This window comes from Vulpes lagopus, chromosome 13 (genome assembly GCF_018345385.1).
Source record: "Vulpes lagopus strain Blue_001 chromosome 13, ASM1834538v1, whole genome shotgun sequence".
NCBI classification, from domain to species: Eukaryota; Metazoa; Chordata; class Mammalia; order Carnivora; family Canidae; genus Vulpes; species Vulpes lagopus.
The window spans coordinates 23,921,923-23,946,798 of record NC_054836.1 but is presented as its reverse complement, the minus strand read 5'-3'; the positions used below and the strand labels follow the sequence as shown (position 1 = coordinate 23,946,798).

Below are 24,876 nucleotides of genomic sequence, written 5' to 3'. Positions count from 1 at the left end.
TATGGCTTACAGTTTATTGCTGAAGTGTAGGAACCTAAAGATTCCCAGTCCACAGTTTTAAAGTTAACAAGTATCTCAACTACTTGCAGAATAATGACTTCCAGAACTTTAATACTATTCTATTAACAGTTATACCCCTTCTACTCATGCAGAGAAATTCTAACAAGAGCCAGGGACTCAAAAATGCCCAGTTGAAACCATGCCATGACAATGCATCGTTTTTATCATAAGTAGATAAACCAGTAGCTTGTATCATTTTTCTTCCATGAGGCAAGAAGCTGCCATAATTATTTCTTCAAAATAATTTCAATTTTACTAAAATGTTTCTGAAAAGAACAACAGGTAATGACAAACCCATGTTTGCATCAAGTGCTATCTATTTCCACCTTATAGGGTTTTTTTTCTGTATCTTAGCAAAGGTGTGAAATAATATTTAAGATACTAGAAAAGGTGATTTTCTTAGAGCAAATTAAATTTTATCCAAATAACAAATAGATTTATACCATAATTAAAACTTAACTGACCAGTTTGTTAAAGCCACAAATTAGTCTAATAAAGTTTAAACCTAAATCTTAGAACCTTCATATTCATCATGATCCTTGTCTAGAACAGGAAGAGCATATTAAATACAAAGTCCTATATCATCAGGACTTTTCTATATTACAGATGGTGCTGTTAATGATGTAGCAATTTGGGATAAGTGTGCACAGGGCCAAAAAAAGAGTCCTGATAGTCTGGATTTTTTTAAAAATTGAAATTCTTGTTGGAAATTTGCTACATTTACTTTTCCTTTTAAGGAAAAATGATAGAGAAATATTTCAATTCATTGGATGTTAGCTATGTTCTGTAGGTTTATAAAAATATAAAAGCAACATTTCATGAGGAGGTTAGAAAACAGGGCAGCCAGGGGAGATTGAAGTATATTTTTATCTCATCTTGAATTTTGAATTAAAAAGGGACAGATTAGACCACATAATGGAAGTCACAGTCCACTAATCAAATGATACTAAAAAAAAATTTTTTTAATGATTTTCCCTTTCTCATTTATTCTCCCTTTTGCTAAACACAACTAACTCCTAAGTGATCATTTTGATAAATAAATCCCAGAATAACAAGATTTATCTGTAGCAAATATGTCCCACAGCTGGAACTCATGAAGCCTGTATTGCCTGTTGTGCCAGAGAGAGTCTATTCCAACATTAGCTTCTAAATTCCACGGCAAATTAATTACTACATTGAGAGAAATGGTTGTCTAGATATATTGGAGAATTTTGAGAGATGGACATTTAATAGACTGCTGTGTCTTTGATTTGAAGTCTCCCTTTAGTCAAATCAGTTGCTGAATTCTCACTTTAGAACTCTGCGGTCTTGTGTTTCCTGTAGTACTTCGATTATTTTCTATATGAAAACATACTTATTTGTATGTGGCATGAAGGGAAGATGAGAATGAGTTAGCGTTTTAATTTGGCTTCTTTGGTTAACCTTTGAGACGCTTCATATCTCAATCCCCCATTCATGACTTTAAAAATGGGTTTCCTTACATATTTCTTATGTTTATTTTGCTGGGATTATATACAGTAATTATTTTTAAAAGAAAGCTTACTGTCCATAAACAATGCTATATAGATAAGCTGATCCCATTTGGTATAAGTAAATCAGAACCAAAGCCCTCTCTGACTACTGTAATTTTCTCAGTTGAGTGATTACAGTAGAATCAGAGAAAGACAGCCACAAAAAAAATTACCTTCTTCTCAATCTCCTGCTTTAGCAGGACTCTACACAGGAAAAAAAAATAGTTATAATATTTAGGAGACCTCATTCATCTCTTATGCTCATTGATTTTTTGGTATTCTTGAATCACCAGCATGACAGTAAACCAAAACTGTGTGTGAAGCTGTATGCCACAACTGCTTCCCAGGCTTGAGATTGAAACTCCTAAATTGTTTTGACTGAGCAACTAATAGCAATTTAGATAGTTCTGTACAAATTTAGAGACATGAGATGCAAAACCATTACTGTATTCCAGCACATTCTTCTTGTCAGAACCACTTAAATCACCATCTTACACAAGCACATATTGAAACTCAACTTTAAGCATTTTATTTTTATGTACATTTCATTTGTCCAGAAATAAAATATCTAAATACAGACAGACTGTAATGTTGTATATGTATAGCTTTCAACAATACTTGAGCTGAATAAATGCTTTGTACATTAAGTTTGTCTTTTTAATGGAGGTCACAGCTACATTGATAAAATGGATTCCTCATATCCTTTTTTTTCTTTTTTAACCAATAACAAGCAGAGACAAGTACAAGTTAATATTAATAAGCAGCTCAAATAACACTTGGTTAAACTATGTACAATACAAACCATTCATACAAATGAAGACTAGGATATTGAATTTGTTACAATATGTGTAGTAAAGATAAGACAGACACTTATAACTTACATGGTGTCTGTCAGGCATTTCCCTTCTTATATAATGATCAGAACTTGTTTTAAGCAGCCTTAGCTGGTCTCAACTTTGCAGAAGTCCAATGACTGGTGATGAAAGCTGTAATCCAATGTCTGCCCACATGTAAATTCCAAATGTTTGCTCATCTTTACTGAAAACAGGCTCCCTCCAGAGAAAAAAGAGCCATCTTATATTACCTTGAATGTGCCTACTGTATGCTGGAAAAAAGTTACTACACTTTGTTGTGTTCATAAAATAAAGAATACTGAGCTCTAAAGACACATTTTTTTTTTCCATTTTAACAAGCATATACTCCTACAGTAGTATTTACCAGTACAGCTACTCCAAGCAGTAGGAATGCATGAGTGGGGATTATTGATTAGCATGTACTCAAGACTTTAAAAGAGATTTCCATAACAGCAAGTGTTAGAAACCATTCACTGTCTAGTTAATCCTTTTGCTTGATGACAGTTTATCCTAAACCATTACAAGTCAGACAATGAAAGCCCTCTTGACAGGAATCATGACAGATGCAAGCTGAAATGTATATGAATGGGTGTTTGTGTACATCTATGAGTGAGAGCATGTCTTCAAGTGTGCCTTTAAAATCTGTGGTGATTTACAACTATACTGAGAGATGAAGCTGACTGGGCAGAAATTACATCAGATTGTTTTCCACTAGCGTATTTGCAGCCAGTTGACGAGAGCAGCAGTGTAGACACATTCCAGGCAACAGATGTGACCTTCTTCTGTGAGGTAACAGCCCTGTCATATGACCTTTAGTTCCTTAGGCTTCAGTCTCACTCACGTTCATCCTCATCCGGAAGGGAAGTAAGGTGTGTCACTGTGGTAGTTGTAGTCGGGGCACACTTTCTGTACTAGTTTATAATCTGTACTATAAAAGGAAATGTAAATACAGATCACCTTAAAGGGCTTGGAGCAGAGCCAGGATACATGACTTTGGGTCTGCTCCTGGTAACAGGTTTTTGAAGGATCATAGTTGCAGAGTGTGTTCTTGGTAGCCTTGTCAACCTTTTCATATTCAATGCGACAGTTAAAGGACTTGGAATCTTTGGCATCAATCACGGTTTGTTGTGCCAAGTCAAATTCCACTATTTTTGTAGGGGGCACCAAGCTGACAGATACATTCCCTTGACCAGTGGAATTATGCCTGAAATAAACACTGAATGTCCCATTGCCGTGATCTACAATTTTCCCAGTTATCAACAGGTTTAGCTTCACTGTTTTGATGTTGGAATGAAAATCACCCCATCCAAACATTTTCTTAAACTTGCCCGTCTTAACAATGGGCCTTCGCTTGGCCCTGGGCCGAGGCTCTTGAAGGTCTGTGGAGTTCCTCAGCCAGTCCCAGAGGTCTTGCTCAGAATAAGGTTCTGGGGTATCATAGCGCAGGTCTAAATCTGTATCATTTTCTTTGCCACGAAAAGTCTGTGACAGGAGTCGGCTGATAGACAAGTCTTTGCTGCTTTCTGTCCATATGTGCTTTAGTGTGGATTTGCTGCTTCCTGATTTTAGAAGTTCTGACTTTCCACCATTTGTTAAATTGGCACATGTGACCTGAAAATGGAACAGAAATATGGTGTTTACATCCCTGTATCTGAGAACATCCAACCCACAGATCTGCACCCTTTCTCAGAGGCTTGGGATGAAATGAGGACACTTCACTTAAATTACCTTCAGCATCTGGCCAATATTTATTAAGACATGGTAAAATGCCACTTCTGTTTTCACGTAAGATGGGAGAGAGGAGGCATAGGGGCATAAAAGTCCCCAAACATGATTGAAAAGCTAGATAAAAACATTGACTTTGACAAGGAAAAGACTACCTAATATGAGTAAAGCAAAATGAATTCAAACACAAATCAAACCAAAGTTTATTTCTGTGCACTAAAATCCAACACTTTTAAAATAAAAAGTTTATAAATTGTTATTTGTCTACCTCAAAATTACTATAGACTTTACGACTGTATGATTCTCAAAACTACCTCAACCAACATCATAAAGACTTTCAGTAATTCTTGCCACAGTCATATTAGAAAAGTCACTTTTGCACAGAGATTCTAATATATTTTAACCGGTCGAAACAAAACATGTTTATTATTACCAATTATTAGCATGGTACATACTGTATAAGATATCACTTTTTTTACTTTAGGGGCTTAAAATGTGTACTAGGAAAAGAGACCTAAATGAAAACATCTAATTCACAATGTCTTAGAGATAACTGTCAATCTAGAGAAGCAAACAACAACAGAGAGGTCATTTTAGATTGGATTGCAAGTCAAATTCAGAAACCGTCCTTCCGGGACCCTGGTCTTGTCTCTTTGGAAGATTCAGACCCCCAACTAGACCAGGGGTTCAGAGGAACCCTAAATATGACTGGTGTTTGACCAAATATGTACTGGCCAAGTTATACAAGAATTGTCCTTATCACAGCCCCGATATCTATGTTTAGTATAGAAGAAATAAAAGAAATAAATGAGTATCTACAATGTACTTATTAGACTAAAGTTAAAGCAGTGACCTCTGATCCTAACAATGAGGGCTCAAGGACAGGAGGGAAGACAGCCAAGAACCCCCAGGAATCTAGCCAATACAAAGAAACCTTTTAAGATGTAGACTGCCTATATGGTAAGCTGATAAAGAGAGTCCCTCACTGCCCTTTAAAAAGCCAAGTTTCACAATATACCTCCATCTCCAGTCCTGTTTCAGACATGAGCCTGATTACCACTCAGCAGCCTCATTTGGGCCCTCTAGTTCCCTTCCAAGCTCCCAAAGTAAGAGGCCATTGCTGGAAAGCTTTTTAATTCAGATCTACTAGGAATTAGAACTGCATTCTAAAGATCTCTCTATAGACTTAGGCATGAAGGCTTCTTGCTAAGGTACAACCGTGGCTTGAGAATAGCCTTTTATTCAGTCACTTGCACTAAAAAGACTCTATCCCAATCCCTAGGAAGGAAGGGCTCAACTTTAGAGCTAGGATACCAGGAATCTATGCTAAGCTCTGCCACTGCCAAGCTATATGCCCTTGGTCAAGTCATTTAACATCCCTCTACCTCAGTTTCCTGCATCTGCAAAGTGAGAGTAGCAATGGTACCTCCCATATAGGGTGGCTGACACATAGAAATGGTTCAATTAAATTTAGCTATTTTGATAAATCCCAAGCTGCTGTGTGAAGACAACTAGAGAAAAAAAGGTCACCAAATAGTACATGTGGAGGTCTGCTTTAAGGGTAGCTTTGCTCTTGATTACATAGCCAAGTACTCAGAACCTATATGGGATGGGTTTCCCCAGGGACACACATGCAAGAGGCTTTGATAATATAACTAGAACAAACTAGAACAAAGTCACTTAAATCTAGTAATCTTGCCTTTTCATAGATTCCTCAGAATCAATGAGCTTTCCATTGCCAGTTGACAAGCAGTCTTTATCTCTACCCAGGTCAAATTGAGACAACGTTAGTGGTATGAATCCATCCCTACCTGGGGAAAACTAACAGCTAAAGCTAGTCTCTTCCCAGTAATGCTGAATTTAAGAAACTCTGAAAGTTTAGTCCCACATGAACACATTTCATCTGAGAGAAAATGGATTTATATATCCCATGACTGCACCACGAAAAAACAAGACTATGATGCTGGGTAGGCTAACACAAAAGCTCTGTCACTACTTCAAGCTGCTAGCCTGGGTCCAATTGCAACCACTGTGATCCTCAAGGCAATTGTGACTCCTTTATAGGAAGACCCAAAAGGCCATTGTGCACAGAACTTGCTAGTGGGGAGACAAACACTGATCAATGGAGAATCAGACCTTTGAGGTAGGATGAAGTGCAGAAATAATGCACAAATTGTAGTGGGGGTGGGACGCTCATATCTAAGGGAAGTGCAGATTGCCCACATGTACACAGTCTCTAAACTCTTAAATATATCACCCAACCAAAATGACCAAACTTGAGGCAAATATAGGGAATTGAAAGAAGATTGTGTTTGCTGCCAACTTTCTTTTATGCTAGGTAGTTCCCTTTCAGTTCTCCTCAACCCTTGAATTGGTTGCTCTCCTCTTTCCCCCTTGCACCCAAACTGTTTCCTCTTTGCAAATTCCATTCATGCCAAAATATTCCAGAAATGGATCACATTTAAGCAGTAGATGAGTAGTAATAGCAAAATGGCTGCCTTATCAAAATTCAATTTGTTTTTTAACAAGGACTAAATATTAAGTCTTAAAGGGATGAAATTGAGAAGGAAATATCCTTTGGGGAGGGGGATGATGCATTAGAAATGTATGAGTTTTCTTAAGAAAAAAGCATGAAATTTCTTACCTATCCTCTCTACCTGATAATAAAGTCAATCCTCTCTGGGACAATTTTTACTCTAATATGAAAAGTATAATCTCTAGTAGTTCCATAGTTAATATTATATCATTGTAATTTACCAAACAAAAACCAACTACAGTTCTCCTCTCAATTCACTGAAAGAAGTGCATTTCAAAATAACTTTTTCTATGACACAGCTGTAGTATAAAATTTAAAACAAACAGTAATTTATAAGAGTAGTACAGACCTTTAACTTAGGAGTTTATTTTATGTGTATTTGTCTGTCTTACTTTGTCTTGATGAAATCTTATTGATTTCAATCTAATTGAAATCAAATCTCTATTTGTCTGATTCTATAAATGTTATACTTAACATAGCCTCTATATTTAGACAAAATTTACAAGAATAAATGCATATTCTACTCTCTTATTTTTACCTGGAATTACATAAATAGTTTCCCATTCTTCGAGCAACAAGAAAAATAAATATAGGCATGTATTTGGTTTTGGTACTTGTATCTCAGCATCAATACAGATGATTTAGGAGAGGGGCTATAATGAGATGCATCCATGGTGCAGTAGCTCATGAAGCAGTAATGAAATTGTCCCAAAAAAAAGGAAGTAAAAGGGAATTAGAGTGCAACCCATCAGCAGCATATGAAAAGTGAAAGGGAAAAAATATGGAACTAGGAGATAGGATTTTAAAGAACCAATCTATTCAAACAGGATGCTAAGACTGACAGATAAACCTCTGAATTTGGGGTAGAACAGAAATTTAGTTCTAAATGATACTCTCCACAGCTGTAGTGATTATGAGTGTTAGTTCTGGAGTCGGATGGCCTGATTCCCAATCCAGGCTATAATCTTCAACAGCTATATGATGTAGGCAACTGGCTCAACTTGTTTATACTTATCTTTTTCTCTTCTAGAAAACAGAAGAATGCTCACTTCCCTCATAGAGCTGTCGTGTGAATTAAATGGGACACTCAATTTAAGTCACTAAAAGCAGTACCTGGGCCATGGTCAGTGTTCAGCATTATTATTAACATCCTCAAATATCTTAACCTCTGAATCTCATTGGATAATATTTTATGTAAATGAATAATAATAGGATATGAGAACAAAAAATATTTTTAGAAGAAAATCTTTTTACCTAACCAAAACTCTTAAACAATTAAGAAAGAAAGCATATATTTTTGAAAGTTCTGCTGTGACAACCAAAAAATATGGCAAGTTGAGTAGATAGTAAAACACAAGTTAATAAAGGATGAGCATAAGTTCAGCCATTAAACTCCTCATCTACCAAAAGCATTGAATTTATTTGTAATGTGAAAGTCTCCCAGTGGTGCTGATTGTCAAGAAACCTCTCCAGAACATATCAGTTTGAGTACAAAATCAAAGCAGGTTTCAGCTGTAATTGTCAACAACACAGTCTTGAATATTCCCTTCCCTGGTTAGGAAAGAACCAGGGCAATATCTAAAAGAGAGTATCAATCATGAAAAACTGAGAAGCGTCCTTAGGAAAGTCCCTGGATCTGTTGAGCACAAACAATCTGATTTATTTTGTTTTATTTGTTTAATAACTATATAATGAGACTCTGATACTGAATTAAATAATAGGAATACAAAGATAAATGAGACATGATCCTTACCCTCAAGAAGTTCACAGTCTAATGGGGAAATCAATTAAGCAAGTAACAATGTGATGTGACTAACACTATGTACAGCATTCTAGTAGTCAAGATCAAAAGGTAGAAATAATTCTCAGATCTACAAGATAAAATACACTTAGGAGTTCAAAAGGGAGAGAATAAGCCAAAGGAGATCTTCTAAGCATAAGGAACATACTGTGTAAAAGCACAGAGCTGAGAAGGGACATGTTAAATGTTAAGAATGGAAAATAGCTCCTTACTGCTAAGCCTTAGGGACTGCCCAAAAGAAGAAATCATAAGAAGTGGGTAGAACTTCAAAAAGGTGGGCTAGGGTCAAATCATGATGTTCTAACTGAGGAATTTGAACTTAAACTTAAAGGTATGGGGAATCACTAAACTTTGTTCTGTTTTGCTTTTGGTTTTGTTTGTGTGTGTGTGTTTTGTTTTGTTTTTAGAAGTTTGTTTTGCTTATAAGTAGGTCATTTTGGCTCTAGAAGAATCACTAATTAGATATTGAAGGGTGAATTGGTAGGGAAAGATCTTAAAGGAAGAATGACTGGTAGAATGATTCATTACAAAACTAATTGTGATACTTCATTTGAGAAATAAAATGAGACTTAACCAAGGCAATAGCAGAGAAAAAGAGAAAGAAAAGATGGATATGAGATAGTTCAGAGGTAGGATTAACTCAGCTTGATGATTTTTTTGACTAAGCAGGAATATGAAAAGTTGAATTAATGAGTTTCCTGGCATCTGCAGGGAATACAGAAGTAACAAGTTAGCTGGAAAATATAATTAAATCTCAGAGGAAAATTGGAGGTTGGAAGTGCCTGCAAGTCATTCTAGTGATGCTATCCAAAGGAAGTTGGTAACATGGGTCTGAATGTCTAAAAACATGGGAGGATGGTGATGTTGATTTTTTAGTATGAAGAGACTGTATTGTGCAGATAGAATAAGGTGATGCAGAAGAAGGTTGGTAACAATATATAATGCCAATGCTTTGAGAAAAGCAGAGGAGGAGCCAGAATAGGTAAAGACAAAGGAGGATATTTGAAAGAAAATAATATTGTAGAAACAAAGACAAGTTGGGGAGAGGAAAGCCAGGCATAGGCAGATTTTCAACTTCCAAGTAAAAGTCTAGTAGTATAAATACTTGGAAAGAAGTCCCTTGACTTTTGAATCCACTATTAATGACCTTACTGAAGCTAGTTTTAGCAGTGGTGAAGAGATGATGCAAGATGAGAAGGAACAATTAGCTTAATACATCTACTCCCAGCTATGGTCAGGAATCACTGGCTGATTCATTCTATCATATTGCTTTACATATTAAGAACTTTCAATTTTGAAACACATAAATATACACATAAAATTTTTGAGCTGAATAAAAAAAATCATTAAGAAGAAACCTTACATCCAGAACACCTTCTATTATTGATGTTACAAACATAATTTTAAAAGTTTCTTTTTAAAAATCACCTGAAGATTCTTTGATGTCAGTATATCTGAGTGATAACAGAAGTGGTAAAGATCATGGCATAAAGATGAGTACAAAAGAAAAAGCTGACAAATTCTAATGAACCCAATTCCAAAAAGGCAAAGCATTGTGAAACTTTTTCTACAAATGATTTGTTCTGTACCAGTAAAAACACCAAATATATTTTCTGGCTAAGTATAATTTTCCATGTTAAAAGTCGCCAAGCCCATTCCAAAGGAGCTGGCTCGCCAGTCCAATTATACCATTTCCACAAATTATATGTGTTATCTGTCTCATTGTTTTAGAAACACTGAGGATCATAAAGACTCTTAACATAATTAGGTGTAGCAGTTTAAAGTATACATTTATTGACAAACATCCAAAAATAGGTACAAAGAGAGGGTCATTTCCTCCAACCATAAACAAAACAGAGATGGGGTATAACATGAAGAGAGAAATGTCTGGAGCAGGTCCTATGTATTGGACTAAGGAGAAAAGACTCCCATTGGATGTTGGAATGTAGGCATATAAGAGCTGCCACCCTTTGATCTCGCTCCTTCTCTATGTATATTTTAGGGCCATACTTTCACATAGCTTTCTCTAATATTGTTTTATTATAGGCTTACAATCATAAGGTCAATACCTTATCATTTAAAATATTGTTGAAAAATACACTTTTGGAAAATAAACCACTCCTCAACTATACTGCTCCCTCAAGTATGCTCCTGGTCTTATGAGACAGTATATAAACATTTTACTCCTTTACATACACTAAATCCAATGAAAGATGCCTCCAAATGTTTGTGCACCTCTTTCTATAAAGAGCAATAAGATATCTTTTAATTTCACTAACCTGCACATTTTACTGTTGAGCTATTACTATTCAATATAAATAATTTCAAGATTACTTTGAAAATTAAGTATTTATTTCATCAACTCTATGAATACTTAAGCCAAAAATTTTAAACAACTTGATGCTTAAGCAATATCTTTCAACAGTGAATAACTAATCAACAAAACGGTATTGCTCTATGATTACTTCATTTTGACAATTTTATGATTTGCTATGTTGAATATATGTTGCATACTATTAACTGCTATTGGATAAGGGCACACTATATTCCAGTCATTGTAACTAGTATTTTGTGTATAACATTGTATTTTATTTAAACTACATATAGGGGCACCTGGGTGACTCAGTTGGTTAAGCATCTGACTCTTGACCTAAAGGTTATGAGATTGAGCCCCATATCTCTCTCTCTCTCTCTCTAATTAATTAATTAATTAACTGATTAACTACACACACTCACACACATTCACTCACACACACACACACACACACACACACACACACACATACACTTTAATGTCAATATTGTTACCTTTAGCTTACACATGGGGATATAGAAACTCAAAAAGAGCTTGACCAGATCACTGCTGTTAAGGGAAAGAGCTACTGCTAGTTACTCCATAGGCTGTGGCCCTTACTTTTTAAAATCATTTTAATCATGCAATTCTACATAAATATATGTTTATCAGAACATTCAAATATTATAGAACTTATGAAGTAAAAATTAAAAGCCTGTCTTCATCATCACCTCCTGCTCTCTCACAATTTCATCTCTCTCTCCAGAGGTACAACCTGTCAAAATTTTGGTGTATATTGTTTCCAAATATCTTAGGTTTTACATATAAATATGTATACTATATACACTATGTATATATGACACTAGTCATATTTTATTAATTACATTATATATTTTCCTATCAATAAAATATCTTAAAGATGCATACTTCTTAGTACATTCATGTATATCATCTTATTGAAAGGGAATATAAAATTTAATAATATAGATGTACCATATTTCCACTTTTTGTTTACCTTTTGTGATAGATCCTTAAACATTACATTGCTTCATGGCCAAGTTACCTCTAGCTGTTTTTTAATCTTGATTCTACTACTTTTTCTGCCATTTTTGTTTCAGATGCCTCATTCCCTCCTCTTTTGAGATGGACACATTTCTGGAAAACCACAAACTACCAAAACTGGAACTGGAAGAAATAGAAAACCTGAGCAGGCCAATAACCAGGGAGGAAATTGAAGCAGTCATCAAAAACCTCCCAAGACACAAAAGTCCAGGGCCAGATGGCTTCTCTGGGGAATTCTATCAAACATTTAAAGAAGAAACCATACCTATTCTACTAAAGCTGTTCGGAAAAATATAAAGAGATGGAATACTTCCAAACTCATTCTATGAGGCCAGCATCACCTTAATTCCAAAACCAGACAAAGACCCCACCAAAAAGGAGAATTATAGACCAATATCCCTGATGAACATGAATGCAAAAATTCTCAACAAGATACTAGCCAATTGGATACAACAATACATTATGAAAATCATTCTCCATGACCAAGTGGGATTTATCCCCGGGATGCAAGGCTGGTTCAACACTTGTAAAACAATCAGTGTGATTCATCATATCAGCAAGAGAAAAACCAAGAACCATATGATCCTCTCATTAGATGCAGAGAAAGCATTTGACAAAATACAGCATCCATTCCTGATCAAAACTCTTCAGAGTGTAGGGATAGAGGGAACATTCCTCAACATCTTAAAAGCCATCTACGAAAAACCCACAGCAAATATCATTCTCAATGGGGAAGCACTGGGAGCCTTTCCCCTAAGATCAGGAACAAGACAGGGATGTCCACTCTCACCACTGCTATTCAACATAGTACTAAAAGTCCTAGCCTCAGCAATCAGACAACAACAACAACAAAAAAAAAAATAAAAGGCATTCAAATTGGCAAAGAAGAAGTCAAATTCTCCCTCTTCGCCGATGACATGATACTGTACATAGAAAACCCAAAAGACTCCACCCCAAGATTGCTAGAACTCATAAAGAAATTTGGCAGCGTGGCAGGATACAAAAATCAATGCCCAGAAGTCAGTGGCATTTCTATACACTGAGACTGAAGAAAGAGAAATTAAGGAGCCAATCGCATGTACAATTGCACCCAAAAGCATAAGATACCTAGGAATAAACCTAACCAAAGAGGAAAAGGATCTATACCTTTTTTAGGAAAAACTACAGAACACTTCTGAAAGAAATTGAGGAAGACACAAAGAGATGGACAAATATTCCATGCTCATGGATTGGAAGAATTAGTATTGTGAAAATGTCAATGTTACCCAGGGCAATTTACACGTTTAATGCAATCCCTATCAAAATACCCTGGACTTTCTTCAGAGAGTTGGAACAAATTATTTTAAGATTTGTGTGGAATCAGAAAAGACCCCGAATAGCCAGGGGAATGTTAAAAAAGAAAACCATAGCTGGGGGCATCACAATGCCAGATTTCAGGTTGTAATACAAAGCTGTGGTCATCAAGACAGTGTGGTACTGGCACAAAAACAGACACATAGATCAATGGGACAGAATAGAGAATCCAGAACTGGAGCCTCAACTTTATGGTCAACTGATATTTGACAAAGGAGGAAAGACTATCCACTGGAAAAAAGACAGTCTCTTCAGTAAATGGTGCTGGGAAAATTGGACAGCCACGGGCAGAAGAATGAAACTAGACCACTCTCTTGCACCATACACAAAGATAAACTCAAAATGGATGAAAGATCTAAATGTGAGACAAGATTCCATCAAAATCCTAGAGGGGAACACAGGCAACACCCTTTTTGAACTCGGCCACAGTAACTTCTTGCAAGATACATCCACAAAGGCAAAAGAAACAAAAGCAAAAATGAACTATTGGGACTTCATCAAGATAAGAAGCTTTTGTATACATAAACCACATCTTCTTTATCCATTCATCTTTCGATGGACACCGAGGCTCCTTCCACAGTTTGGCTATTGTGGCCATTGCTGATAGAAACATCGGGGAATATTACTCAGCAATTAGAAACGACAAATACCCACCATTTGCTTCAACGTGGATGGAACTGGAGGGTATTATGCTGAGTGAAATAAGTCAATCGGAGAAGGACAAACAGTGTATGTTCTCATTCATTTGGGGAATATGAATAATAGTGAAAGGGAATATAAAGGAAGGGAAAAGAAATGTTGGGAAATATCAGGAAGGGAGACAGAACATAAAGACTCCTAACTCGGGGAAACGAACTAGGGGTGGTGGAAGGGGAGGAGGGCGGGTGTTGGAGGGGAATGGGTGACGGGCACTGAGGTGGACACTTGACGGGATGAGCACTGGGTGTTTTTCTGTATGTTGGTAAATTGAACACCAATAAAAATTAATTAAAAAAAAAAGAAGCTTTTGCACAGCAAAGGATACAGTCAACAAAACTAAAAGACAACCTACAGAATGGGAGAAGATATTTGCAAATGACGTATCAGATAAAGGGCTAGTATCCAAGATCTATAAAGAACTTATTAAACTCAACAGCAAAGAAACAAACAATCAATCAAGAAATGGTCAAAAGACATGAACAGAAATCTCACAGAGGAAGACATAGACATGGCCAACAAGCACATGAGATGGATTTTAATTTTTATTGATGTATGGATTGTGTGATTCTCCTAGAAAGAGTTAATAGAGGATACACTAATTTGTCCATACCTAAAAAATGTCTTTATTGGCTATAAGCTTACATCGGGTAGATATTCATTTATCCTTTAATTCATTTTGTTCCGTTTAACTTTTCTCTCTCCAAAAAAAAATTTGAATTTTATTTCAGGCATCACGAAATTTCACAAGGTGGGCTACATGTGCCCAGGCTTTCTCCAACCCCTTTCTTAGCTAGTTTAGAGAAAAATATGCAGATATTTCTAAATATGTGATGCTCTTTTTTTCATCAAGTTTTCCCAAGAGGACTATTAACTCTTTGAGGGATGTTCTTCTATAGTATGATATTTTGTAACTTGGGGGAGGGAATACTTCACATAGAGTAATCACTCCATACATTAGCTGTATAGTTTATAATCTTACCTACTTCTATTTCAACAGTGAAGATCACTGTTCTTTAGTCACAGTCAAGTCAAGTCCTAGTCAAGGGCGGGGTGGGGGGGTGGGGGATGTTCCCTTAGAGATTTCTCTCTTACAAGTTTTGACTCTGCACTTGACATTGACAACACCTGGAGTGCTTGTATAAGCTGGAGGAAATGGGTTAGTGTTTTAATATATCAAAAATACATCATTTCCTCCTGCTGCAAGGCAGTGCTTCAGGAGCAGCAGTGCTGCATTAACAATGGAAGAGCAGAGAAGAAACTTTGTGCCTCTTCTTTAATCTAGTCAGTACTGCATAGAAACTTTAAAAAATGGGCTTTTCAGTCAGAGATTGCAGGGCTAAATCCAAAATCTGCTACTTTATCAGTAATGACCCCTTAGGACCACATTTTTACTAATTAGATGATACCTCACTCATTGGGTTTTAGTGAAAACAGATTTTATATGTAGTACACATGAAAATATAGGAAACAGTAGGAGTTCAACATGTAAGAGCTATTATGCTTGGCTAGGTTATGAAACCCCAAAGTAAAGGAAAACAAGGCTTTTAGACTGCATACTGCTATTCTATTCCTGGTTCTCACTGGAGACATTACATCTGCTCAAGTAATCCAAACAAATTGAGATGGAAATAAGCATGATTATAACCTCTCTGTGGTCATCTTTAGCGGTAGCCAGTGATAAGTGACCATGCTGATTATGTTAGGATTTAGTATTGGCAAATGTGGGCAATAATTTATCTTTAACATAGTAACTTTAAGAGAAGGCATCCTGATCAGCCTAAACATTCCATGTCATCCTAAAAACTAGAAACATGGTGTTCCAATCAGTTTGAAGAATCCTCAATGGCTAGGAATTTTAGGTATGTTACCCATGAGTTCTCATGTTCCCATAGAGGATGGCTTACTTCTAGCATAGGGTACTAACTGTTCCTACATCACTCACTATATTGGAGACTGTTTTGAGTCATGGATAACTGAGCTCTTCTTAAGTTTGTATAGCCATAATCATTAGCTTTCCCTTGATTCCTTTTCCTGTAGGCACTCTTAAGAAAACTATATTTACAGTGTTCTTGGTTCTTTAACTGCAGAGGGAAAAAAAAACATGCCTTATGAAGAGCCATGAACTATTTTGTCTCTGCTCCTGAGAAATGTACTTTTTCATCCTGTGAAAATATCGTCCTTTCCTTAATGCTTACTGTATGAACTTATGTAAATTTTGACACATAAACACATTAATACTGATGAGAAACTAAGAGTAATTATTCCACTTAGCTCCACTTAACCCATTCTCTCAAAGTGTAATTATGATTACCAAGGTTGCATTGCAAAAGTTGCTTCTTTTGTTGGTATTTTATACTCTTTCCATTTAAAATATATAAGAAGTATCTCTTGTAAAGATGTCTCGGCATGTAGTTAATATAATGAACAAAATATGTAAAATAACATGTTGAAAGATTATTTCTGGGCTGAAATAAAGTCATTTCGGCATCATTTTTTTTTTATTACTCTTAAAGAGATTTGAATTTGTCAGTAAATCCAGAGGTCTTTGAGGAAAAGGAAAATGTTGCATATGTGAGAATAGCTGGTTAGATCCAGGGTCTTTCTTTCAGAATTGAAGGTTAGTATGAGTGATTCTCCGTAAAAAGGCTTATTGTATGGATGCCAATGAAGGTTTATAGTGTTTTAAAGTCAAAGTGCATGTCCATCTCTAATGGACCAAATGAGGAAGGATTGACTCACCTTCCAAACCTATTTTCAGTAGCCTGTATCTACATACTGAGTAGTAATAATAGTACACTTTATCTAAGAGAAGCTCAAATTCCTGAGGAAATAATGACTTTGTTATTTTTTGAGACAATATGCCTAATTACCCTCTGATTATCAAGAACTTGATCTAAAAACCTTCCAATAGAGGAAATTTACATCAAATACCTCTTTTTGATTGTTTTTTTTACTTTTATTAAATCATTTATTTTAATTTCCATATAGTTAGCATACAGTGTTATATTAGTTTCTAGTGTACAGTGTATAGTGATTCAACAATTCTACATGTTACTCAGTGTTCATTAGGATAAGTGTTCTATTTAATCCCAGTCATCTATTTCACCTATCACACCTCACTCACCTCCTCTGGTAACCATCTATTTGTTCTGTATAGTTAAGACTCTGTTGCTTGGTCTCTCTCTCTCTCTCTCTCTCTCTCTCTTTTTTTGTTTATTTGTTTTGTTTCTTAAATTCTACACATTTGAAATCATAGTATTTGTCTTTCTTTGTCTTTCTTTGATTGACTTATTTCATTTAGCATTATACTCTCTAGCTCTATTCATATTGTTGCAAAGGGCAAGATTTCATGCTTCTTATGGATAAATAATATTCCATTGTATATGTATACCACATCTTCTTTATCCACTTATCTATCAAGGGATACTTGGACTGCTTCCATAATTTGGCTATTGTAAATAATGCTACAATAAACATAGTAGTATATCCCTTTGAATTAGTATTTTTCTATTTGGGGGGTATCATAAGAGAGTTGTATTTCTTATTTTTTGAGGAAACTCTATACTGTTTTCCACAGTGACTGTACCAGTTTCCATTCCCATCAACAGTGCACAAGAGTTCTTTTTTCTCTACATCCTTGCCAACACTGTTGTTTCTTGCATTTTTGATTTTAGGCATTCTGATAGGTATGAGGTGATATCTCATTGTAGTTTTGATTTGCATTTCTCTGATGATGAGTGATGTTTGAACATATTTTCATGTGTCTGTTGGCCATCTGGATGCCTACTTTGGATAAATTTCAATTCATGTCTACTTCCCACTTTTTAATTCGATTATTTGGGTGTTTTTTTTTAATGTTGAGTTGTATAAGTTCTTTATGTATTTTAGATACTAACCCTTCATCAGATATGTCATTTCCAACTATCTTCTCCTATTCAGTAGGTTGTCTTTTAGTTTTGTTGACTGTTCCCTACACTGTGCAGAAGCTTCTTATTTGATATAGTTCCAATGGTTTATTTTTGCTTTTATTTCCTTTACGTCAGGAGACATCTCCAGAAAAATGTCGCTATAGCTGATGTCGGAGAAATTATCGCCTGTGCTCTCTTCTAGTATTTTTATGGTTTCAGGTCTAATGTTGAGATCATTAATCCATTTTGAATTTATTTTTGTGTATTGTGTAAGAAAGTGGTCCAGTTTCATTCTTTTGCATGTAGCTGTCCAGTTTTCCCAAAACCATTTATTAAAGAGACTAATGAACTTTAAAATAACTTATTATAGCATTAGTAGTTTGTACTTCCATGTAAACTGTGGATATAAGGTATCACATGATAATTGAAAGAAGGACAGGTTGTTAAGGTAGAATTTCCTTCACTGGCATGTCCCTACCCTCACGTATTTCCAAACTCTGAGAGGTTGTTTAATTATCCTTTTCAAAAAAAAGCTGGGTAACACTCCAGCTGCCACTAGAGGGCACAGCTAGGACATCTGACAGCTGTCTTCATTCGTGGTCCTGAAGTCAGAAAGAATAGTTGTCAGCAAGGGTCCCAGAGTTCTTTGAGAGAAGAAGGACCAGGAATCTTTGTGGTCACTGCTGACTGACACAGCCCCTGGCAACTACCTCTTCTGTAAGCTGCAGAGACCAGAAAAGGAGGTACTGTTACTCAAGGAACTACTACAGAAGTCATCACCACTAAAGAAGGTCTTGTGAGTCTTCAATTCCTGCTAGATGGTGTGTTCAGGAATAAGGCATTTATATTTATTCATTTGGAAATAGTCTAGGTCAATGCACCATATTTCTATATCGCCAGCCTCATCTTGGCTACTCTTTCGTCCAGCCTCAGAGTTCGGATCACATCTAAACACATTTTTTTATATGTTATATGTTATCTTTCCTCCAATTTTAGAACCTTTGCATAGACTATTTCTCCATCCTTGGAATCCTTGGAATCCATTCCCATTTGCTTAGTTTACTCCTACTCATTCTGTAGCCTAGTTTAAACTTCATTTCCACAGTAATCTTTGATCCTCTCAGAGCACCCTGTACTGTTCATTCATAAAAGTAATACTATTATCTATATTCCTTCTTTATTTCCTTCCTTCCTTCCTTTCCTCTCCCTCTCTTTTCTTTCTTTCTCTTTTTTTTCTTTCTTTCCCTGAACTGCTATCTCCATGGTAGACCCATCCAATGCCTTGGTAACTTTTTTTTTTTTTTTACTATACTTTATAAAATGCCAAGTTCTAAGTAGGTGCTCTACAAATGCTGGCTGAATGAATAAATGCATTTTTAATGGAGTGTCCAACCACACATAATGATATCCTTTTGCAGATGAGCATGCCCCATAAGCAGAAAAATAGCTCATTCTGTGACACAAACAGGTTTATATTGTAAGCCTTCATGGAGGCTTGGTCTAAATCTATAAACATGCACAGCAATACAAGACAAAAGGTGATATTTTTCTAGGAAACTATAAAGTCAGTGGCAGCTACAAACCATTAGCCAGTCAGAAATGTCCCAGGAAAAAAACCCAGATGACTATATTTTCATTTAAATAAAAGTGAAAAGTGAATAAGAACAATATTGCCTGGATGAACATAACTTCACTTTGGAGGTTTGACAAACATCGGAAAAACTTAACAAAACAATGAATTGTGGTCTCTTGGGCAGCAAGAAAGTTAATGCCATTCTCTGGATTTTCTTTCTTGAATTCTGTAAATTTAATCCTAAAGATAGTAATGAAAGAAAATGCTGATGGGATTCTAAAAGCAGAAGCTCCTTCCATGAGAAAGCCTGCCAAATTTTCTGGGGGCATTTTCTTTGCCCTATTCAAGTGTAGATTTGTATTGACAAATAATAATTACTTTGAAACAGTTAGGCATGTGTTAGGCTATTTCTTTGCATAAATGCCATTTGCTTGGAAAATGCAGTAGGTTTTATAAATGTGAAGCATTACAATCAGTTTTATGGGTGTGTTTGCAAAGGCTCAAAATTGAACTGTTAAAAGTGTCCATTAACAGTACAAATTAAATTGTTATTAAAAATGTCTCAAAGGCATTTTTAGCTTTACTCTAACATTGATAGATTGCAAATAAACACACTATGACTGTGACATTTCTGCTTTGTGTCCGTATCATGAAAATCCACAATTGTTAAGAATTAGAATCCCAAAATATCTGAGGCTGAAGGGATCTCTCTGGAATCTGTTTTATAACTTAGGAAGCTGACTCCCATAGAGCTGAAGTGACTCGCCTCAAGTTTAAAGGTTGTTAGGTGCAGAATTGAAACTAGTGAAGGTTTCCTGGCATTTAGTCCACTTTTTGTGTGTGTTCCAAAGTTCACTTTTATTGAGAGTTGATACTTTATAACTCCTTCAGAGTTTGTTGAAGCTCTAGAAATCAGTGTCAACTTCAAAAGAAGGAATTGAGTTATCTTTGCTAAAGAGTTTCTTAATTTTGTAAAAGGAAGGGCTACTGTGGAAATGTGGCATCATTTGCCAAGCCTAAAACAAAAGGCACTAATCTAATGCACTGCAATTACAGATTGGGATCCCCTTGGGTGATTACATACACAAACCTATGCTCAGACCTTTCAAGACTTAAGTCTGAGCAGTGACTGCTCTGCTGGAAGAAAGAATCAAAATGAGGAAACCACAGTCACGGGTTTAAGCAAATTACAACACAGAGGAAATTACTCTTCCATCTCTAAAAGAGAAAGAGATATTTGTTTCCAAATACTTTATCAATTTCTATCTTTCAGAAGACTTATTTTAAAAAAACAAAGTTGAAGCAAAAGTTTGTCAGAGTCCCTCTTTTATAAATCCATCAACAAGCATTTGCTAAGTCACTGTGATCTGAAAAATTTCCAAAAGTTTGAGAAGTCATTTTACTCACATCTCACATTGTGTACATCTGCTCATTCTAGATAACCAACATCAATACGTTTTACTCTTTAATAAATAAAGGTCCTAGTATTTTGAAGCCCTCTTCATCTGACTATGAGCTTTGAGAGTCAGTGGCTCTCAACAGAAAATGCTAAAGAAAAGCCAGTAACTTGAGCTGTGATCTTGTTGAAAATAACGTTGGAACTGGTGTGCGTTGGGAGGTAGGGTTGGAATGTGTAGAGTATTGAATAGCATATTTGAAATGTACCATTGATTTGAGTTTAGTCTAAATATTTCATAGTTGACCATGTTAAAGGAAGATGTAAGATTTACATGATTTTGTTCTTTACATTCTTATAAAATGTAAAGATTATAGGCTGATTTATGTGTAAAATGTTCCTCAATTTGTTTCTGATGCTGAAAATCATTTTATAATAAAGTTCTAAGGCTTTTTGATTGACAAAGATGATAGTGGAGAAAGAATGTTCCTTGATTAGAGAGTGCAGGAAGCAATCCTTTGAGTAGGTGCAGAGAGAATAATATTGTACTTCACTATAGCATATTCTTGTAAATTATTTTGACTAATATAATTTTACAGGTAATTAATTTGCATTATATATAATTGTTTTACTATTTTTGACAATAAACTCATTAAATTATGCCACTTTGTGGTCTCTTTCATTTAACATTTTGTTTAAAAGAAGCTAATTTTTGTGTGTTTTTAAAAAATCTATATCCTGGGTTCACTAAACTTATCAGTCCAAGGATGATATTCTTTTGTTTAAATCACAAAGCTTGGGCAGCCCAGGTGGCTCAGCGGTTTAGCACCTGCCTTTGGCCCAGGGCCTGATCCTGGAGACCGGGATCGAGTCCCATGTCAGGCTCCCTGCATGGAGCCTGCTTCTCCCTCTGCCTGTGTTGTGTCTCTGTGTCTTTCTCTCTGTGTGTCTCTCATGAGTAAATAAATAAAATCTTTTTTAAAAAATCAATCGCAAAGATTTTTAAGTAATATTTGCAGGTATTTATCATTTTCACCACATAATCACTATATCATTTGCATAATGTTTATAATTTTCACTATATGAGGGGATTGATCTCCATAAACCTTTCTGGGATGTAGATACCAATAACTCAATGATAGATTAGAGGAAACCAAGGCCCACAAGCAAAAAGACTTCCTTAGAATCATGTATCCAGGAAGGAACATTAGATTCTGGCCCCAAATCCCAGGGTGGTTCTGCTATTACCTAAGAAAGGTGGTAATACTATCTATTGCTATTTAACAGAATATGGTTATTCAATTCCTTGAATAGGCATAAGTCAATTGACCTTGATCAAGTACAGATATCCTCACAATTCAACCCTGGATATAGAACTCCTAGTTCAAGTATAATATAAATCATCATTCCCCCAAAAGATCTAACTAACAAATCACTCTGTTAATTCCATACCAGGTGCTCAGGTGTACAAATAATGAATTATATATCAAGCAGGTGCTTCATGCCAAATTGCAATTTCAAAGCCATAGTCTTAAACTTCAATTCTCTCATTGTAAATTAGAGATCCTAATACCCTTGCCTCAGCTTTATTTTTAAAATTAGAAACAATATAAATGAATGTTTCTTCCAAATAAGGAGTAGGTATTAATAACTTTTGTTATAATTTTTTTTATTTTTACTAATTCAGGTGGCTGTATTGATCCATGTAGTTAACTTTGTATGAAAGAATTTAATTTACATAATTTAAATTCATGTAGAAAAATTGCACATTATAGGTATCTTGGCAGAGTGATAAGAGTGTGGACTCAAGCCAGGCCATGGGCTCACATCCCAACTCTTAAGGCAGATGCCCTTATCCATGGGAATTGCCTAACTGATGACTTTCCAAGTCATTTGGCAACCAAAGAACTGTTATCCTTTTGAAGTGGTAATATTCCAAAGACAGTATGATTTACACTAATATTTCTAGCTTTAGAAGTGAAAGTATGACTTTACAAAGAAACCTAATTCAAACCATAGATTTTTATTATTTGTTTTCTTCCTTTCTGTCCTTTTCTTCTTTTCTTTTTTTTCTTTCATGATACATAAGAGAGAAATACCACCCAATGTCTCCATCAGAGCTGTACTATCCAAGCCGTGACATTTTTGATCTATTCTTTACATAGCATCCCATTAGAGTTCCAGAGAAACCCTTACTTTCTATTATGTCAACGACACCTTTGCTGGCCTGGAGCCATCATCAGCTCTCGGAGCACTGAACCGTGAAGCAATATCTCTGTAAGTAGGCCAAATAGGCCATGACCTGACAGGCTATAAAGTGGTCATTATCTCCTATTAAATCTGAAATTTGTGCTTTGCATATTTTAAAACAACTATCCAGTTGTGCTGTAGAGGTATATCTGCCAAATGAGTAATTAGATTTTTAGGAGACTATAAAGGGGACCAAAATGCTTTCTACTGTGCCAAAAACAAAGTCAATTCAGATTTTATTTTCTTTCCTCCCCTGTTTTTATTCTTACTCCCTGGCAGTCAAACCAAAAATATTTCAATAACAGATAAATAGACTTCTGTTGCACAATTTACTGTACAAAATCAAGTCTGAGTTGATGTTACATGGGTGCCAAAGCATCCTGTATTATGCACTGTGGGCTGCTTTCTCACACAGTTGGATAGAATGCTGCTGGTGGTCAATACCTAAGATTTGCTTTGTTTGGCTGATGTGATTACAAAGAGAGTTTTATAAAATGTAAAATGATTGAATGAGCCACTTAAATGTCAAAGCTCAGAAAAAAATTTGCTTTTATGGTTTAAAATTTAAGTGTTGTTTTTTTCCCCCCTACTCCCTGGAGATGTCTAAGTAACTCATTTCATATAGCTTTAATGGTAGAGATGCAACTGACTTTAGAAAGATTTGGAATAGGATTGAAATATAACTATATAAAATATCCTATTAACTCTTGCCCCCTGTTTTACATTTTGAAGAAGATTTTTAACTAAACTCTTGAAGCTCAGTACCTATGATGTCATTAAACATTTTTCACTTCAGTGGATTGTGACTCTAGAAAATTCGCAACTACTCTTTTCAGCAGGGGATTAAACTTTCAGGGAATAAATTAAACTGGGTTAGAATGTCTAAGAGTTTTCAGATGAGTGCTTTATTCAAGTAGCACAGAGACATGTTAACTTTGAAATGAAACTCTAGTTAGGTAAATAACTTTTGTCAAGAAGCTATTGCTCAGGTGCTGCATAGCTCTAAGCCTACTTTATTAATATTGGTTTGCGATCTTCAGTACGGGTACAGAAAGGAATTTTAAATGCAATTAAAGCTGAGCTACAAGGCTACACAACTACGTTTTAATCAAAAGCTGAGTTCAAGCCTGCTTTACATATAATATGTGCAAAGAAAGATCCCTTTTTCACATTAAGTATGACTGTATAAATACTCTATTTTGAGAGAGGGCAAGTGCATTTCAAGGAGAACTGCAGAGGAAGAACAGTGCCACATCATAAGGAATGATAGAAGCACCTAAAGAAATATTGTGCTAGGAATATATTAATATATTATTAAATATTAATAGTTATGACTTTTTAAACTCTGATCAAGCCAAAATGAATGTGTAGATATGTGTCTATACATGCATTTTAATATGGGTTTTGTATATACAGAGATACATGTATACAAACACACAACCCAATTTTTTAAAAACTTTATGGCTTAATATTTAATAGGGAATCTGGAATCCATTAATCTCAAAGCCATTTAAAACTAGATGTAGGGCATTCCAGGTGGTTGAGCGGTTTAGCGCCGCCTTTGGCCCAGGGCGTGATCTGAAGACCCTGGATCAAGTCCCACGTGGGGCTCTGCATGGAGCCTGCGTCTCTCTCTGCCTGTGTCTCTGCCTCTCTCTCTCTCTCTCTCTCTCTCTCTGTCTCTCATGAATAAATAAATAAAATCTTTAAAAATAAATAAATAAAAATGAATAAAACTAGATGAAAACATTGTAAAAAGCAAGATGACTGCCATTATTCAACCCTATTTACAAATAGTAGCATAAAAAGAGGGCAAGAATACGGAAAATTAGTATATGTGAAGGCATTCTTAATT

General features: G+C 35.6%; 1 protein-coding gene across 3 annotated transcripts in view; it reads right to left on the bottom strand.

Moving 5' to 3' along the window:
• Window positions 1–2,088: 2,088 nt before the first annotated feature.
• NXPH1 (neurexophilin 1) overlaps window positions 2,089–24,876 on the bottom strand; it is a 287,509-nt gene continuing 264,721 nt past the window's right edge. For all 3 annotated transcript variants that reach the window (XM_041727364.1, XM_041727366.1, XM_041727365.1), the window contains one exon: window positions 2,089–4,036. In XM_041727364.1, the coding sequence (XP_041583298.1) occupies window positions 3,275–4,036 (762 nt within the window). In that variant the 3' untranslated portion in view covers window positions 2,089–3,274. The remainder of the gene's footprint in view (window positions 4,037–24,876) is intronic.